At 47.9% G+C, this 19382-nt stretch overlaps 1 protein-coding gene across 4 annotated transcripts in view; it reads right to left on the reverse strand.

Moving 5' to 3' along the window:
• Positions 1-19382, reverse strand: part of ZFAT (zinc finger and AT-hook domain containing) — a 254220-nt gene that overhangs the window by 86652 nt on the left and 148186 nt on the right. For all 4 annotated transcript variants that reach the window (XM_060116135.1, XM_060116136.1, XM_060116134.1 and 1 more), the window contains 4 exons: positions 17635-17785; positions 11153-12594; positions 10110-10342; positions 570-657 (listed from right to left, as the gene is read on the reverse strand). In XM_060116135.1, the coding sequence (XP_059972118.1) occupies positions 570-657; positions 10110-10342; positions 11153-12594; positions 17635-17785 (1914 nt within the window). The remainder of the gene's footprint in view (positions 1-569; positions 658-10109; positions 10343-11152; positions 12595-17634; positions 17786-19382) is intronic.

Here is a 19382-nt window from a genome sequence, read left to right on the forward strand (position 1 = left end):
ATTCACTGGGTTCCTCGGCCTGGGAGGGAGCCTACACCCCTTGTAAACCATCACTTGGTTCAGGAACCTACAAAGGGGGCCAAGGAAGTGGAATCTGTGTCGGGTCTGCACTGGGTAAGTGACCCGTCTAAAGGCAGTCACAGGTACTATTAAAAGGGGAAGGGAGCACAGGGAACTCTACTCAGTAGTCTGTAATGGCCTATATGGGAAAAGAATCTAAAAAAAAAAGAAGGGATATATGTATATGTATAAATGACTCCCTTTGCTGTACACCTGAAACTAACAGAACATTGTAAATCAACTATACTCTAATAAAATTTTTTTAGAAAAGGTGGGGGGAATCATGAGACTGGGGCAGACGTATCTGAAGACCAGATAAAAGGATAAAATGAAGCACATAATTATATAAACTCCTGAGCTTTAAAAAAAAGTTAATTCTTGCCCTTGAATTTACTCATATCTTTATTCCCTTATATTTCCATTTAATACAGTTGATATATAATGCTGTGTCTTAAAATAAACATAAGCATATTAAAATCAATCTCCCACTCTAAGATGCATAACCTTACCGGGATGGTTGGTCTTGATATGTGACTTTATCAATCGATCTTCTGAAAAAGACTTTTCACACACAGGACAAGAATAACTCCTTTTGTCCTTAACAGAAAGAGAGCATAATCAACGGACTGTCTCGTTTAAACTCAGGCTCTGTGGAAAAATACCACCACCACCACCATCACCGTCACAGCTAGATGCACAGCGCGCCTTTCCCAGCGCCTGGCATGCAGCCCGCAGCTGGCCCCGCACAGCCTGGGGAGCTCAAGGGCAGTGGGGCAATGGCCTCACCTCCATTTCAGGAGGGAGGGACGGGCCTTAGAGACAACGGACCTGTGGAGGTGGCCAGGCCAGGGGAGGGCGGGGCTCGGCCTCGAGGTCTACCACGCAGACCAGGGCTGCTCCACAGCCCGACCCGTATTCTGCCCTCCAGTGCTCAAGGTATGGTGTGTGTGAGGGGTTCATATAAGTTATCTTATTGAGACTCGTGACCACTCTTGAAGGACAGGCATTATTACGCTGTTACAGATTAAGAAACCAAGACCAAGGGCAAAGAGCCCCAGGTCTGCGAGGAAGAGGCAGCGTCGGAACCCGAGGGTACGGACGCCCACCCCAGGCTCCGACCACTCCAAGGCCACGTCCCACCCAGGCTGCAGGTAAGGGGTTCGCTCTGTGCAGCTGCTGGCTCGTCAACCCACCTGCCTGCGGTGCTACATTCTCAATTAGGAAGAAGCTTTTGTGAAGGATCACGCCATTGCTCATCCGCCTTTCCTCTCAGAGCTCACTTTAATGCCATTTCACAAGACAGTTCTTCAGAGGGTGGGGGTTATGGGTAAAATTCTGCCCCCACAGATTCATGTGTTGAAGTCCTAACCCCCAGTACCTCAGAATATGACCTTATTTGGAAATATGGTCATTACAGATATAATTAGTTAAGATGAGTTTGCAGGCCCTAATCCAATATGACTAGTGTCCTTGAGTGGCATGGACTTATATATACTACCAAATGTAAAACAGATAGCTAGTGGGAAGCGGCTGCATAGCACAGGGAGATCAGCTCGGTGCTTTGTGACCACCTAGAGGGGTGGGGTAGGGAGGGTGGGAGGGAGATGCAAGAGGGAGGGGATATGGGGATATATGTATATGTAGAGCTGATTCACTTTGTTATAAAGCAGAAACTAACACACCATTGTGAAGCAATTATACTCCAATAAAGATGTTAAAAAATAAAAAACTTTTAAAAAAGAGGAAATGTAGACAGAGACCTGCAAGAGGGAGAATGCCATGTCTTCATGGGAGAAAGAAAATACCCAAACCCACCCCAAGAGAAGAAAATTACAAGCCAGTATCTCTCAAGAACATAGATGCAAATATTCTCAACAAAATATTAGCACATAAAACCCAAAATGTTTAAAAAGAACTATACACCACAACCAAGTGGGATTTATCCCAGGTACAAGGTTGATTCAACATTCTAAAATCAATTAATGTAATCCATCACATCAACAGGCTAAGAAATAAAAATCACATGATAATATCAATAGAGGCAGAAAAATAATTTGGCAAAATCCAATACCTATTCATGATAAGCAATCTCAGTAAAGCAGGAATAGAGGGGGAACTTCCTCAACTTGATAAAGAGTATCTACAAACAACCTAGAGCTAACATTATACTTAACAGTGAGAAACCAGAGACTTTCCCACTAAGATTAGAAACAAAGCAAGGATGTCCCCTCCCAGCACTCCGTTTTAACATCATAGCTGAAGTCTTAGCTAATGCAATAAGACAAGAAAAGGAAATAAAAGATATAGAGATTGAGAAAGAAGAAATTAAAATTGTCTTTGTTTGCAGATGACATAATCACCTATGTAGAAATTCTAAAAGAACAGACAAAAACATTCCTGGAACTAACAAGCGATTAGGGCAAGTTACAGGATACAAGGTTAATATACAAAAGTCATTTGCTTTCTTATATACTAGAAATGAACAAGTGGAATTTGAAATTAAAAACACAATGCTATATACATTAGCACGCAAAAAATTCAGTGCTTAGGTATAAATCTAACAAAATATGTACAAGATCTATATGAGGAAAACTTCAAAACTGATAAATGGAATCAAAGAACTAAATAAACAGAGAGCTATTCCAGGTTCAAGGACAGGAAGACTCATTGTTGTCAGACGTCAGTTCTTCCCAATTTGATCTATGGATTCAATGCAATCTCAAGCAAAATCTCAGCAAGTTATTTTGTGGGTACTGACAAACTGATTATAAAGTTTATATGGAGAGGCAAAAGACCCAGAAGCCAACACAAAATACTGGAGGAGAAGAACAAAGTTGGAGGACTGACATTACTCAACTTCTAGACTTACTATAAAGCTACAGTGATGAAGAGTATGTGATATTGGTGAAATAACAGACAAATAGATCAAATGGAACAGAACAGAGTCCAGAAATAGACTCTCTTAAATACAGTCAACGGATCTTTGACACACAAGCAAATGCTACACAATGGATAAAAGATAGTTATCTCAGGCTTCCCTGGTGGCACAGTGGTTAAGAATCCACCTGCCAATGCAGGGGACACGGGTTTGAGTCCTGGTCTGGGAAGATCCCACATGCCACAGAGCAACTAAGCCCGTGCACCACAACTACTGAGCCCGCATGCCTAGAGCCCATGCTCCGCAACAAGAGAAGCCACTGCAACGATAAGCCTGCGCACCACAACGAAGAGTAGCCCCCGCTCGCCACAACTAGAGAAAGCCCACACACAGCAACGAAGACCCAACACAGCCAAAAATAAATAAATAAATAAATAAATTTTTTTTAAAAAGATAGTTATCTCAACAAATGATGCTGAAACTGGACAGGCACATGCAAAAGAAAAAAAAATGAACCTAGACAAAAACCTTACACCCTTCCACAAATATTAACTCATAATGGATCACAGATCTAAATGCAAAATACAAAACTATAAACTCCTAGAACACACAGGAGAAAACCTGGATGACCTGGAGTATGGTAATGATTTTTTAGATATAACACCAAAGGCATTATCCTTGAAAAAGAAAAAAATTGATAAACTAGACTCCATTAAAATTAAAAATTTCTGCTCCGTGAAAGACACGTCAAGAGAATGAAAAAACAAGCCACAGACTGAGAGAAAATATTTTCAAAAGTTACATCTGGGCCTCCCTGGTGGCGCAGTGGTTGAGAGTCCGCCTGCCGATGCAGGGGATGCGGGTTCGTGCCCCGGTCTGGGAGGATCCCATGTGCCGCGGAGCAGCTGGGCCCGTGAGCCATGGCCGCTGGGCCTGCGCATCCGGAGCCTGTGCTCCGCAACGGGAGAGGCCACAGCAGTGAGAGGCCCGCATACCGCAAAAAGAAAAAAAAAAAAAAAAAAAAAAAAAAAGTTACATCTAATGAAATAGGCCAAAGACCTGAACAGACACCCTACCAAAGAGGATATACAGATGACAAGTAAGCATATGAAAAGATGTTCCACATCATACGTCATCAGAGAAATGCAACTCAAAACAACAAGGTACCATTACATACCTACGGAATGATCCAAATCTAGAACCCTGACACCACCAAGTGCCGGTAAGGATGTGGAGCAATGGAAACTCTCATTCTTTGCTGGTGGGGATGCAAAATGGTGTAGCCACTTTGGAAGACAGTTTGGCAGTTTCTCTCAAAACTGAAATACTCTTACCATATGACCCAACAATTGCACTCCTTGGTATCTATCCTAATGAACTGAAAACTTATGTCCACACAAAAACCTACACACGGATGAAGCAGTTTTATTCATAACTGCCAAAACTTAGAAGCAACCAAGATGTCCTTCAGTATATGAATGGACAAATTGTGGTACAACCAAACAATGGACTGTTATTCAGTGCTAAGAAGAAATGAGCTATCAAGCCATGAAAAGATGTGAAAGAAACTTAAATGCATATTACTAGGAGAAAAAAAGCCAATCTGCAAAGGCTACATATTGTATGATTCCAACTATAAGACATTCTGAAAACAGCAAAATGATGGCGACAGTAAAGGGATCCGTGGTAGCCAGGGAGTAGTAGGGAGAGAGGGGTGGACAGGAAGAGCAAGGAGGGTTTTCAGGGCAGTGAAGCTACGCTGTGGGGAACTAAAATGAGGGGTATGCAACAGTAAACGTTTGTCCAGATCCCAAAAACGTGCAGCACCAAGAGTGGACCCCAACGTAAACTATGGACTCTGGGTGTTACTCACGTGTCAACGTAGGTTCATCAACTGTAACAAAGGTAGCACTAAGGTATGGGATGTCAAGAGTGCAGGAGGCTGTGCACGTGTGGCAATAACGGGTACACGGGGAAATCTCCGTACTTTCTGCCCAGTTTTGCAGTGGCCGATGCCACCGACTTCCACCCAGGCTACATCACACGGTCCAGGCTTGTCAATGTACTCCCATCAGTGACCTCCTATGCCCCTGACCTTCCAGGTCACCCCATCATTCCCGGCACCTGCACACAGGAACTGGTGCTCTCACGCCCTTTTGAAAGACGTCCCGGGCAGCACGCACCCTGGAGGAGGCCTGTCGCCACCCCTGGCTGCCCCAGTGTCCTCATCATCAGAGCTGATGGAGGCATTCAGAAGGGCTTTGAAGGAGTTTACACTGATCTCTCCTGAGCCCGTGCTATTTGATTTTTTTTCTTTTAATCTCTGATAGTCTGAAAGCAATTTATCTTAGAGCTTATCAGGGTCCCTCACTTCTTGATGCCTTTGAAGACTGTCGGAAGGGTGCAGGCAGTGGGAGAGGGTGCTGGAGAAGGGTGCAGTCTAAGGACTCATTTATTTCTTTTGCAGAAACCTCAGTTCCCGACAGGAGATGAAAACCCAAACTGACACAGCAAACTTACAAAGCACAGCGGTGAAAAGAGTTCTCGGCAGAGGGGGAGAGAGCGCCCCGCGCCGTGGTGATGGCCGTAAGGAGCCCAGCCCTTTGTTTGCTCTGATGGAAATGGCCTTCAAAGCCACACAGTACTCTTTGAAAGAAGGCAGGCGGCAGCAGGAGGCAGTGGCCATGGGGTGTGGGGCGGAGGCGGGGCGGGAGCAGCTCCAGGGCTGAAGGTCCGAGGCCAGCTTGAAGCTCTGGGCAAACCCCGCCTTAGCCTACGCCTCTGTGGCAGGTTCCTTGGCCCCAGAAGCCACAAGGCGATTCTCAAGCCTGAAACCAGCGGTGGGTGGAAAATATCAAATCTGCCTCCACCCTGCCACCAAGTGTATTAACGATCACATAAGTACACCTATAAAGTATCTGACATCAGGTTAAAAAAATAAGGTGGGAGATTCCACTCTGAACAATTTCTCAGGAATAAAAAGGCCGCGGTTCCAGCATCTGCTGACCTCTGTGGACTCACTCACTTATTCCTCAAACCTTCCGGGGCCCCTGTGTTGTGCCGGACATGGCACTGGGGACAAAGGTGGGAGACTCTGGCCCTGCCCTCAAGGGGTTCATAAGCTGGTGAGAACTGCCAGCACACAAAGGCCACTAATCATCGTGGGACATCGAGAAAGTGTGACAAAGACAGGAAAACTGACACTTACATTGTGGCTAATTTCACAAGTTAGAAAAGAGCCAGAAACGTGCTCCATATAGGATTTCGACTCCAGGCTCTTCCTGTCCACTGAGCGCTGCTCTGCTTTGCCAGGCCGTGTCCCTCACTTCCGGCCCTCGGGCTTGCTAACAGGCAGCTGTTTTAGACCCAGGAAACTCCGCTTGCCCAAGGTCCCCAGCACTGCGGACAGATGCTCAAACAGGGCAGCACAGAAACAGGCAGTCTGCGACCACGTAAGAAAAGACCGTACTCTTGCAGCTCTTAGAAAGGAAAAACCTTTTGTCCAGTCGCTTTAGTTCAATCACATTTTACTCTACTTAAAAAAAAAAGCTACAGACAGACCCATTTATTTCCAGAAAGATATTGGAGGTCACTCCATCTACTTCTCTGTGTTGGCAATATAGTATTTTAGTTTACTTCCAGCAAGAACACGTAAGATTTCATAAATACATTTACCTTTATAGCCAAATGCAGTCTACACACTTCTCGAAGACAGGCATTAATTTTAAACGTTTGTTGAAAGGCCACCTCACCCTGGATGGAAGCACGACCACCGCTGTTGCTATTCCTCCTCCCTCCTCCTGCCACCACTACTAAAAGGGAGGGGCTGGTGTAGACCGGCCTCCCCGTCACGCCTGGACCTGTGCTGGGCCCCTCACAATCGTTATCTCACTAACTTCCCACAGCAACCCTGGAGGCGGGGACTGCCACCCCACTTTACAGACGAGGGGTCAGAGAGGTTAGGCAGTGAAGCCACAGCACTTGCAGATGGTGGAGTCTGAACGCAAGACCAAAATGTGCCTGCTCTTCCCAAGTGTGGACTTGTAACTGCTACAGTGCCCTGAGCGTCGGGTGCCTGAGAGATCTTCTGAGAAGGGACACAAGCCAGAGACACAGGGGACAGACTGACATATCCTGAACATCCACCACAAGCTCGACTTCCTGCTATGTCAAATGTCCGTAACAGGGCGAACTTATTTAAATAACAGGTCCCCAGGTCCGCCCCCCCCCCAAATTATGGTGGAGGTCTGAGCCAGGAATCTCATTCATAACAGGTACCCCCAAGTAATTCTGATTCAGGATGTCATAACTTACATCATCGGGGTCAATGACTGACAAAGTTATTTAATGGGACCTACACAGGAGGTCACCCATTTGACATCACCACCCAGAACATACTTGCACACACAGTGGCCTATAAACACACTGAAACACAGGACAAAAGGTCTCAGAAAACAATACCTATTACCTTGTCATGGGTAAATAGTGCTGATCATTTCTATTTCATTCTATTCCGTCTCATTTTTAAGATAAATTGGTTGTAATCCACTAATTTCACAACCCTATAATAGATCATGACCTGGGGGCTGAAAAAACACTGACCTGGCTGTTCTATACTTATTTTCTACTTTAATCCTCACAATCCTGAGAGGTCGGAGAGAGTACCATATCTCCATTTTACAGATGAGAAAACTGAGGCTTAGGGAAGCTAAGCAATTTGCCCAAGATCACAGAGGTGGATATGGGGTCTTAACTCTAACATGCTAGAACCCAAAGCCTGCCTTTTATTGTACAGAAACCATGTTTTCTCAAGTCTCCCTTCCACAAAGTTTGCACAGTGCTGTAAATAAAATGGGTTTGCTCCAGTCACTGACTAACTCCTTTGACCAGGTCCCCACGTTTCCTTGATGCCAACACATCCTTGACTCCAAGTCACGCCATCTGGCTACTAATGGGAGGGAGGAGGTGGTGGGAAGAAGCTACATTAAACGTACACACCTTCCAGTCATTGGGTGTATCTTTAGCTAAGAAACGGTTGTTGAGAGTCACAGAAACGGGCACTCAGCCAAATTATCCTGGAGTCCTAGTGCAACCGGAATGGACGTGACTATAGGCTCATTTTGGGAGGGGCAGAGGGGGATGCATTCTACTTTAAATTTCCTTAGTTTTTCCACCACATGGGAATCTGTGTTGCAAAGAGGTAAGTGTTGGATGGAATGTGAGAGCCCAACCAGACTTTCGGTGCACCTGGCCCCATCTCTCTGGGTCACAGGCAAGGAAACCAAGGCCCACATGGACGTGGGGACTGGACGCAGGTCAGAACGGCACTGGGCTCCCTGCCACAGAGACGCCTCCCCCTCGCTTGACCAGCGTCCTTAGGCACCTTCACGTCACAAAGCTCGTTTGTGCTCTCTCCTTGGAGCCTCACCACCATCCTGAGAAAGCGGGGTGTGGTATGCACACCATTATTGCATATATATATATCTTATGACTCCTTTTACATAAAGTGTCCAGAATGGGCAAATCCATGGAGACAGAAAGTAGACGGGTCGTTGCCTAGGAACTCAGGGAGGGGAAATCAGCGATGACAGACAAGGGGAGGTCTTTCCACCGTGTCACCATCCCCTTGGTGCCTGTGGCTTCATCACAGACATAACTGACAGGCTCTAAAGACAAATGTGGTCTAAACTCAAGATACTGGAACCTGTTTTCATAAAGAATGTTCTCCTCCCACATCGGCAACACAGTCCGCCTGCCTCGGGGAGAGCGCGCAGTCATTCGACGCCCCTGTGAGTAAATGCGTGCGCTGCCTGTGAGTAAACAGGAATAGCACACCTTTCATGCCCCACACGCACAGAGAGAGAGAGAGAGAGAGAGGGAGAGAGAACCAAGAGGTACCAAGTGACATACAGCAGCTGCCACGCAGCCACCTATACAAGCTCTGAGCCAGGTTCTTTACCTAGAGCACTTCACTTTAACCTCCCAATAACCCAGGAGACCCATACACATACACAAAGACAAACACGTGCGTACGTGTGCGTTATGTGTTCAGGGGTGTGTGCAGTATGTGTATACACATGTGTAGACTGCATGGGTGGATGTGTCTGTGCATATGTGTGTATATATACGTGTGTGTGTGTACAAAGCTGATATACTTTTTAATATATATTTTATATAGAAGGCTACCAAGCCTCAGAAAGGACAAGTGACTTGTCCAGCATCACACAGCCTGTGCAGATACTGGAGACAAAACCTGAATCCAGGTATCCAACCCCAAAGCGCAGGCTCTTACCTACCCACGAAACCCAAAACACCCTGACTTCACCCTTGGTAACAAACTGCTGGAGCGTTAGTGATTTTTAGGCCAGAAAATGAAGGCGGCACATCAAGTTTCTGAAGCCTCATGGTGCACAGTCTGTGGCCTAGAAAGGAATTCAGTTAAAGCAGAAGCACACCTGGGGCCAGGTGCGCCTCCTTTATAACTTGGAGAGTCTCAAATCATTCTCGGGTGTCAGCCTCTCAAGTTAGAGTAGCATTTGCTAAAATAAACATTCACTCATTGTGTTACATGTTCAACACCCACCAGAGAATTAAACACATTTTGCCACCATGAATATTAACAGCACCTTGAATTAACATATCACTTTTTTTTAAAGTGCTTTACAGACATTCTTCCATAGACTTTCCAAGAAATGGTACAGTAATACAACAACAGTGATCATCAGCGTTTACTGTGCTCTTACTATGACCCGAACACCGTACTTAGCACTTGACAGGCATCATCTAACTCACCCTCTCAACAGCTTTTAGTGGCGGCTATTCTTATTATCAGCCCTGTTATTAAGGGTTCTTTAAAACGTCATTTAAGAAACCCTTGCTTTACTCCTATTCTGTAGACTTTCTCCGATGCTTAAAAATCTGCATAGAAAAGCAAATTTACTCAATGTAATCTTTTTTCCAACATATGTGAGGCTGTCCCTGTGACAGGAACCCTGGGATGGAGGCCTTTGTAAAGTGGAGGGCCTGTTTCGTGAGAAGGACCTCCCCGTTTTCCGGGGCAGACGCCCACACACCGGGCTCACGGGGAGCACGGGCGCCTCCGTATGCATCACTGTGAGGAAGCAGGGAGCACCCAGGGGAGACGGGGCTGCCGCTCGGGCGTGCTACTTACCAGCTCTGTGTGAACTTTAAGATGTGCCTGCAGCTTATATTTATCTGGAGTCGAGTAGTCACAGCCGTCAGTGGGACACTTCAGCAAGATGTTACTGTGTTTCTGAATTACATGGCGTTTAAGGCAGTTTTTGGTGATGGAAGAATAATGACACTGGGAGCAATAATACAGATGTTCCCGGGTGTGGGTGCGGACATGCATGTCAAAATGCACTTGGTACCAAAAAAGTTTGCCTAAAAAAATATTTTCACATGAGAACAAGGAAGTTTCTTTTATCCTGAAGTTGATTTCTTTTCATTAGTATTATTTTTTAACTACTAAATTTCTCGCCCTCTCGTGCTTGTCCGGGTCACCCTTCACACTTTGCACCACATCTCTGGCTGGACATGACTTTTCAAAGGTGGCAGGTGGCAAATATTAAGGGTGCTACTACTTCTGCGTGATGTCACAGCTGGGAGAGGAGGAAACGGATGTTTCTCGAGGACCAGTTACGGTGCCAACTACCTGTACGCACACGCGTGAGATCAACGAGGCCCTAAACTCTGCTGACACCTGGGCCATCTACATCCTGTCCTGCCAGCTCTCCACGAGGCCCAGAGGCCACGCTTTCACGGCGAGCTGGGAGGGCTGCACTCGGGGTCTCCCTACACAGAGCTGCAGCCACTTCTGTGATCTCTCTCTGCTCATCTAGGACATGGCCACAGCTTAAAGCTCGACTTTAAACTTGTCACATGCCAGAAGAAAGGTGCTTCTTGGCTAAAGTTCTGGCAGAGGCCGTGGGCTAAGCGTCCGCCTGCACGCCTGATGGAGCCAGCACGGTTAGCTGTCCCGCCCTCCTGGCTGCCTTCACAGGCTTCACGCGCTGAACTGCACGCACCACTGTGCACATCGCTATCTACGAATGACGGCTAGCTCACTTAGAAGGCGTTCTGTGCAAAGAGACACGAGCTCAACTCAAACACCAGGTGACCCACAGCCAGGCGGGGACGGGAGGGGCTGCTGGGAAGGCAGCCCCCAGCCGCGCGCCCCGGCGCCCCCCTTACCACAGTATTCGCACTCCAGGTCGCCATACACCTTCCGGATCCTCTCGCACAGGCCGGTGTTCATGCGCCTCTTCTGTAAACTGTCCAGGATCTTCATGAACGCAGTGATGCCCGCCCGGTGCTCGGGGGCGGGCGTGCAGGAGTCAGGCCGGCACAGGGCCGCGTCCCTCCCACCAGCTCCCGGAGGAGGGTCTGAGGCCTCGGCTGGGTTTGCCCTGAGGCCCCTGCCGGGATCTGGGCCGTCGGATGGGAGGGCAGCCACTTGTTGCCCTTCAGCCGGGGGGCTCTCGGGGCCCTGGGCTTCTGGGCTTGCTGCGGCGCCTTTGGCCTTGGACAGCAGTGGTGCGACGTCCTGGCCCTGAGCTGGACTGGAGCCTCCCTGCTGGGTGTGCAAGGTCTTCTCCGGAGCAGCTAGAGCCTCGGCAGAGGAGGGATCACTCTTCAACAGGAACTCATCGGAAACCACCGCGTGCCGACGAAGGTCCGAGGACACCGCGGAGGCTGCCAGCTCGCAGGGTGCCGGGGCGGCGCTGTCTGCCGGGGCGGCGGCCGAGCGCACAGGCGCGGCGGGCGCCTCTGTTGGGGCCTCGGACCCCTCCTCGGAACGAGCGTCCCCAGCGCCGGCCGCCTCTTTGGGTGCGTTCACCCCCTGGAACACAAACTCCTCTTCCGCCAGCTGCAGCTGCCCACCCAGGGCCTCCTGCTGGATGTCCCCGCCGGGCCCCAGGAGGCAGAAGCTCTGGTTGATGGAGCTGGTGAAGACCAGGGTCTCCTGCGCGGCCCCGTGCGCCTCCTTGATGTGGGCGCGCAGGCGGATGGAGCTGACAAACTTCTTGAGGCAGAGAGCGCAGACGTACACGAACGGGTGCTTCCTGACGTGCAGCTCCAGCGCCTGGTACTTGGTGGCCCCATGGCCGCAGAGCTCGCAGGCGAAGGGCCACTTGTCGCCGTGGACCAGCATGTGGCGGTCGCGGTCCAGCTCGTTCTTGAACTTGCGCTCGCAGATGTGGCAGTCGTAGAGCAGCTGCCGCTTGCCCTCCCTCGTCATCAGGCAGAGCTCGTCCAGGGCCTCCTGGACCTTCTTGTCCTGCGGGTCGTGTGCGTCGCGGATGTGCTTGATGAGGTTCTTGACATCGGAGTACTTCTTCTTGCAGAAGCGGCAGTGCTGCTTGATCTTCTTGTGCACCCGCTCCACGTGCACCTTGAGGTGGCCCTTGCTCAGGCACGTGAAGGAACAGCAGTCGCAGGCGAACTTCTCGCCCGTGTGCTTGCGCAGGTGCACGTTGAGGTTGGCCTTGATGGCGCTGGCGTAGCTGCACTGGGAGCACTTGTACGGCTTCTCGTTGGTGTGGATCCTCAGGTGGGCCTGCAGCGAGTGCTTGAACTTGAAGACCTTGTTGCAGTACTCACAGGTGAAGATCTTGAGCTGCGTGGGCCCGAGCCTAGGAACAGAAGACAGCACCATTACCGGTGGAGATCGGCACCTTCCTGATGACCCCTACTCCCTTCCAGCTGCCGAACTCCAAAGGCTTAAATGTGAGTTAAAAGGGGCTGAGGATGGATGCACGCATTCATTCATCAACAAACAGGACGGGGAGACCTGGAGCGGACCAGGTGCACACGGAGAAGGAAGACCGGGCCCCTGCTGCCCTGGCGCCGGGAGAGAGGAGACAGGTCTGCACACGCGGCTGCAGGACAGTGTGCGAGTGGTGACAGGTGCGCGTGCAGGCAAAAGAGAAGGAGCCCTCTAACACAGATGAAGGTAGTTGGGAAGAGGAGACGCCTGAGTTGAGGGATGCAGAATAAGGAAGAGAGAGGCAAGAGAAGGCAGAGGGATGTGTCAGTTGCTGGGCACACGGTAGCCAGTGGTGCTCCAAAGCTGACCCGGACGAATTCCCAGGTATTCTAACAGGACCAGTCTTAATGGAATGAACTCAGTCTGCTCCATGAAACTAGATACGACCTGCTTGGGTTTGTTCAATAGCTGTGATCATCCAGACTTGCCTATTCATTCCATCAACTGTCAGGGCAACACACTTCCCCTCTGCTGCAAGTTTCCATGTGAGGGCCACCCTTTTGTGAAAGACCCCTGGCCTTTCTCCACGTCCTCACTTCTCCCCAGGAAAAGGGAACTCGCGTATCTGAGCGGGGACTTTAGAACAGGACCAAGCCTCCACAGCCGCGCTCACTCCTGCCTTTCTGGTGAGAAGGCGTCTGCCTGTGGACGGCACGTGACACGGTAGGCGCTTAGCCAGGAGAGTCTGGCGGTGGCAGTCAAGGACCGAGGTGGGGGGAGGCAGACGTGCAGGACAGCCAGCGGGAGCTCAGTGTGACCTGCCCCAGGCTCCCTTCTCCCATGGCTCCACCAGTCATGGGCCTGACGTGTGAGCCCCCGTCTTCCTCCTCCTCCAGCATGTCTGGTTCAGAACTCAGACAGGGAAGATAAGGTTGTTCAACTGCCATTTGTTAAACTCAGACATCATTAATTAATAAATGATTGCCAGTTTATTACCACTCGCCTGTGTGTTTCGGGCACTGTGTCAGATTTGGTGTATGCGATAGAGAATGAAAGCCTGGTCTGCCTCACGGGTCCTTTCTCTCTCAGTACGGCGACGTGTATGCTGAATGAGATGGTAATAGTAATCACGGCTAACAATTACTGAGTACTTACAACACTCAAAACTCTTTGCTAAGTACTTAATCTCAACCCTATCATTATGCCCATTTTACAGGTGAGAAAACTGAGTATAACCCAAGGTCATACAGTTAGTAAGTGGTGAAGCCAGGATTTGAACCCAAGCAGACTAGAACCTGCACATTCTTCCACATCTTCCTACTGCTTGGAAACACTGTGAACACCAACCCCCCTCGCCGGTGGGGCCATACACGCGGAGAAGACCTCCTGTGTGGAGCTTCCATGGCTATTGGAACAGGTGTGCCTTGTTTCTGAAATCAACAAATGACAGTCACCAAAGTGCTGCAACTTGCACCCAGGACAGGAGTTGGCAGGTGAGCCCAGGAGGCAGGTGAGGCTTCCTCTCTCCATAACTGCTCCCTCGGGACTCTGCCCAGGTTATCCAGGTAGGTCCTCAGAAACACTGACGATCATTTAGTGCCATTAATCAGACACCATTAAGCTGTACCCGCTGTAACTGTAAAGTCTATATTTATGGAACTATCCATTCAACTGTGTCTGACCAACACAGGTTACCTTATGTTTTAAATGAAAAATATTTAAGCAGACTGCGGTCCATAAACACCGGAGGGTAGAAGTCTCATGTTGTAATTAAAACATTCAAATCTGAAAGTCAGTACTATGCCTGCACACTAAACCCAAGGCTAATTTAAGGAAACTAATTTGGACCTTTCTTAAATGACAAAGATACCCAGAAGGTGATCATTTTACTGGAGGAGAAACTCTGGATTCACAGCATTAACTAAACAAGTCACGGTATTTCCTTCTCTAATGCAAGGTCTAAATGGTCTTAGGAGCATCTGTGACTCTGATGTTTGCGTATTATTACCCGAATACCTGGTCAAGCCCTCAGTGCTGCCTCCCACCAAGGGTGATGAATCGGAAGAAGTGGCCAAGCCGCCTGCACCAGGCTCTCAAGCGCAAGCCTGTACCTGTGGGCTGATGCACAGAGCTGCGACGTCGGGTGATTCCTATCACATTATTTCACTCCGAATGTCCCCTATTCATTGAGAGAGGCACTCTCTCCCACTGCATTTTAGAAAGCATTCAGCCAGAGCTTTAAAAGATAAGACCCCTTGATCCGGTTATTCCACTGCTGGGAATCTAGCAAAAGAAAGAATACGAAATTCAAGCAAAGGTGCTCGTTGCATGAGTTTTCACAATAGTTTAAGAGTAGAAGCTGCTTGAAGGTTCCAACGTAGGGAACTAGTTTGGACATTTTTTTTTAACTCATTCACTCATTCATTCTTTCAAAAAAGTATTCCAGGCACTGGGGACACAATGGGGACAAAAGCAAACACAACTCACGCTCCCTTGTAGTGCACCTTCTATAGTAAGTGGTGGGCCAGTCTGGTAACCATATAAGTGAGCAGATAAGGACCACCAGCTGCCTGTGATGGAAAAAGACAGGATGCTCTAGGAGCCGAGGTCAAGGCGGACTGATCTGTCTGGGGCACGGGGAAGGCTGCCCTGAAGACTGGACATTTGAGCAGACAGCTGAAATATGAACAGGAGTTAACCAAGTCAGGGGGAGGGGAGGCATCCAGTATGAGGAAGAGGCACCTGCAGGAGAGATCAAGGAAATATAAAGGTCCCGGATGGCTGGAGCAGGCGCTGGAGCCCAGAGAACCAGAGGGAGCGCAGGAGGGGGAGCAGGCTGGAGAGGTGGCAGCCGTGGAAGACCCTGTAGGCCAAGTTCTCCTAACAGCAACGTGAAGCCTTAAAGGGTACAATCAAATGGGCATTTTACAAAGAGCTCACTGGCTGCAATGTGGAGAGCTGAGTCATGGATCCCGATGCTACAACACGTCACTACAAAACAGAGTTTGTGAATAATTTGAGTAACAGAGGAAAGTAAGTATAATGGGATTAAGTATTAAAAGCAGGACACAAAACTGCATATAAAATATAAACTCGATTTTATAAAAATATACGGGCTGAAAAAAGGCTGGAAGGAAAGAACATTAAAAATATTAACAGTGCTTATCTTAGGGAACATTAAAAATATTAACAGTGCTTATCTTAGGGTAGTGAGATTACAAATAATTTTTTTCCTTATAGATTTCCAGACTTTCGTCATACGAAAAGCCCCTTTTGTAACCGTTTTACCATTTAGACTATAAAATATTAATAGAATGCTTGACAACAGGAATACAGCCTCAATCTACTGATTAAATATTGGGTATATTTACCTGTAATTAGATTAGCATTGAATTGAAACTCTCCCCAATAGACCTTGAAATATTATGAAGATCATTAACTAAGGTCTAAAGATCAACCTGCGTTGAGACAAGAAAGATCATCAAAATTAATTCCATTTCAGTTTTGCCAAAGGAGTGCATATTTTTACAGCTTTATCGATTAATTCTGTTGCTCACATTTGCAAGAAGAGAGGAGTGAGGCTACAGATTAATGAAGCACCCAGATGACATGATGCTGTAATTCAACAAGAACACTTTCCATATATGTTATCATTTATTCCCACCACTAAACTCAGTCAGATTCTACTGGACAGTCTTGTGGCCGGTGTAAGAGAGGCTCAGAGGCAAAAGCATTTGTGTCCATTCACAGCAGAGCCTCATCCAGGCAATGGCCACGTCTGTCCTAATCTCTCTCACATCCCCAGTGCCTGGCACATAGAAGGTGTTTCATCTGTTGGACTGAAGTCCAGCAGAAGGGCCGAGAGCCAACCCAGGTCTGTCTGGTGCTGGAGCTTACGCTCTCATCAAGAACACCTCATTTCCCCTCTTCCAGAAACAGAGGGAGCCCACTTGCACTGGCATTTTGTCTTTCCCCTCAGCTGGGAAAATGTGTACAGAACTCAGGTGATGAGAGTTTGCTGATCTATATCAGCAGGTACGTATCACAGCTGAGCTGGTGACCATGGGGAGGGTGGGGGGGACATGCAGGCTAGTCCCCTCTGGGACATCGACTCACCCAATGTATTTGGAGGACAGTTTTCAATGTCGATTCAAGTTTTAAGCCAGCATATCCTTTAAGATGGCAATTTCAATTCTAGCAATTTATCTCACAGGAAGTCTTGAAGAAGTATTGAAAGAGGGAGGAACCAAAACCTTGTCCGTCAAGCAAAAACTGGCTATATATAAACTGTAGTGCATCTATATGACAGCAAACACACTTTAAAAAAATATGTACTGAAAAGGAAAAAGTCAAGGTGTGGTAAGTTTTAAAAATAGGTTGATAACAGTGCCTTTGGTATTTTATGCTAGGAAAAAAAATAACAAAATTAAAGTGCTATACTTTAGTGTATCATGAAAAGATTATGGTGGCCTGTGAACCACACTGTCTATAGTAGTGACCACGACCAGAAGAGGCGCTATGGGTTACTGTAACTGCACATCACACGGATGTTGGAACCTTCTACAGGATGCTTATGCTACTTTTGAAAGTAGGGGGGAAAGAGAGATTTTCTTTTTCATTATCAATTGTGGAGCTATGAAAATCAGCTAATTTACTAAGTAAGGCCTTGTTCACACCTCTTTTTATTCAGGTGAAGCATACATCTGGCTTAAGCAAAACGCTCCACCTTCCTTAAGCCAAGGCGCTGCGTTTCCCAAGCACGCTTGCAGATCTGCCGCGCATCCCACAGAGGCTGCTTGGGCTCAGCCAGCACTCTAGGGCCGTAATGGAGGGGCTGGTTCTCAGGTTCAGTCAAGAAACCAAAACCCTTCATAGATGGGTTTGCACACAGCGTCCTGATAAGCTAGCACGCCCGTCTCTCGCCCTCTGCAGCGGTGGCTGGAGTCGCACAGAACAGACGCTTTACCTGCTCGACTTCATGGGCTGCTCATACGGTGTCTGCTGGATGGCGTATTCCTGGTACCCTCTCCGGGGCGCCAGGTCGGCCGCCGCGGCCTCGGGGTCTGTGGCTCCTGCTTCCGGGGGCCCAGCCTCCACCGGAACAATCTTGGTAGCACCTGAGATGGAGGCACAACGCACCACGTATTAAAGAGGCGCCGTGAGGGCCCTGACCACCCCCCTGCCCCCAGAACAGGGGACAGGGCCTGGGAAGCGTATTTCTTTACCGTGTGGCACCCATGCAAGGGACTGGTTTTCCTTCAGTTCACACCTTTAACTTGCGTGTTTGTATATGTGTATGCATGTGTGTGTACGTGTGTATGTTTGGGGGGAAAGGGCAAGTTTTCCAATAATCAAAACCTTCTTCTGAGATACATTTTCACTTGATCTCCTTATTAAAAAACAAAAAAATAGATCCATATATACATATATGCTTCCCTGCAAGATTTCATATAGATCCACATGTGTTAAACTTTACGTAAATGTAAAACAGCATCAAGACAGAATGGAGCCGTGGAATCAACTGTGAACAGGAATCTAAGCTGCCTGGGATCTGGTCCCAAATATGACATCACCCTCCCGCCTCTGGCCCTCTGTGTCCACTCTGTGAAATGAAAGGTCTGGAGTGGAAAACTCAAAGGTTACCTTTATTCGTGCAAGTCCAGGATGTGAAACGATCAAAGACCGTTTATAGAAGCGTGTGTGCACGAGGGTACATGCACACACACGCACGTTATATATCAAGTGCACTAAAGAAAAGGCTCCAATCTACCTCTCGTTTCTGGAATAGCAAAGGAAGTTAACCACTTTTCACCCCCCCTTACAGAAATCTCAAAATACTACCATTAATTCTTAAGAAATCATTATAGAAGCTTTCTCTAGAGACAGCTAAACACAGGACCCTCTCTCCTGGCATTTACATTTCCCGGAATAGCATTTCTCTGAAGTAGGGTGGGGCAGACAAAGTGACTTTCCAGAAACAACTTCTAGTCACATAATCTTATACGGCTTTTTCTCTACTGATGACCTTACCTTGCACTGAAGTATCAAGAGGCATTTATTCAGTGTTTTCATTTTAAATAATGAGTTATCAATACTATTAGCACTGAAAAAAGATGTTTAAAAAGGCTCTAGTTGTCCTCAAAATCCTAAACTTGATTTTTTAAAATTTTATTTAACAGCTATCACCTCAAATGGATAGGAAAAAACCCATTATTATACTTTGGAATCTACCATCATAAACTGCTTTTTGTCTAAAGTATCCTTTCCTGGAAGAGACCTTTTTTAAAAAGGGTCGTATAAGAAATCCACTGGCTATTTTATGTTTAAGGAAGAGGAGACAGGAATTTCTAGTATCATAAAATATACGATGAACCCACTAAAAAATGCAAAAAAAGAAAAATAAAAGTTAGGTGGAGGGTTTTGGAGAAGCCACCGACCTCCATGTGGTGCGAGTGGTCTTACACGCAGGACGGGGCGGTAAGGGCGGGGAGGACATCCAGGAGAGGGGCTGGTGAGGGGGCAAAGAAAAAGACACCCTCCTTGGCCACTGCTCCTGTGAGCGGCCACTCAAACGACAAGGACAGGTCGTGGCTGCAGAGGTGGCGGAGGCAGCCCTCACTTCCTTTCCTCTGGACACGCTCGTCCACCACAGCCCCGGGCAGTGACAGGTCAGCCATCATCCCAAGGTACCGGGTCATTCAGTGGAGAGCCCGA

Source organism: Mesoplodon densirostris, chromosome 13 (assembly GCF_025265405.1).
Source record: "Mesoplodon densirostris isolate mMesDen1 chromosome 13, mMesDen1 primary haplotype, whole genome shotgun sequence".
In the NCBI taxonomy this organism is placed as follows: Eukaryota; Metazoa; Chordata; class Mammalia; order Artiodactyla; family Ziphiidae; genus Mesoplodon; species Mesoplodon densirostris.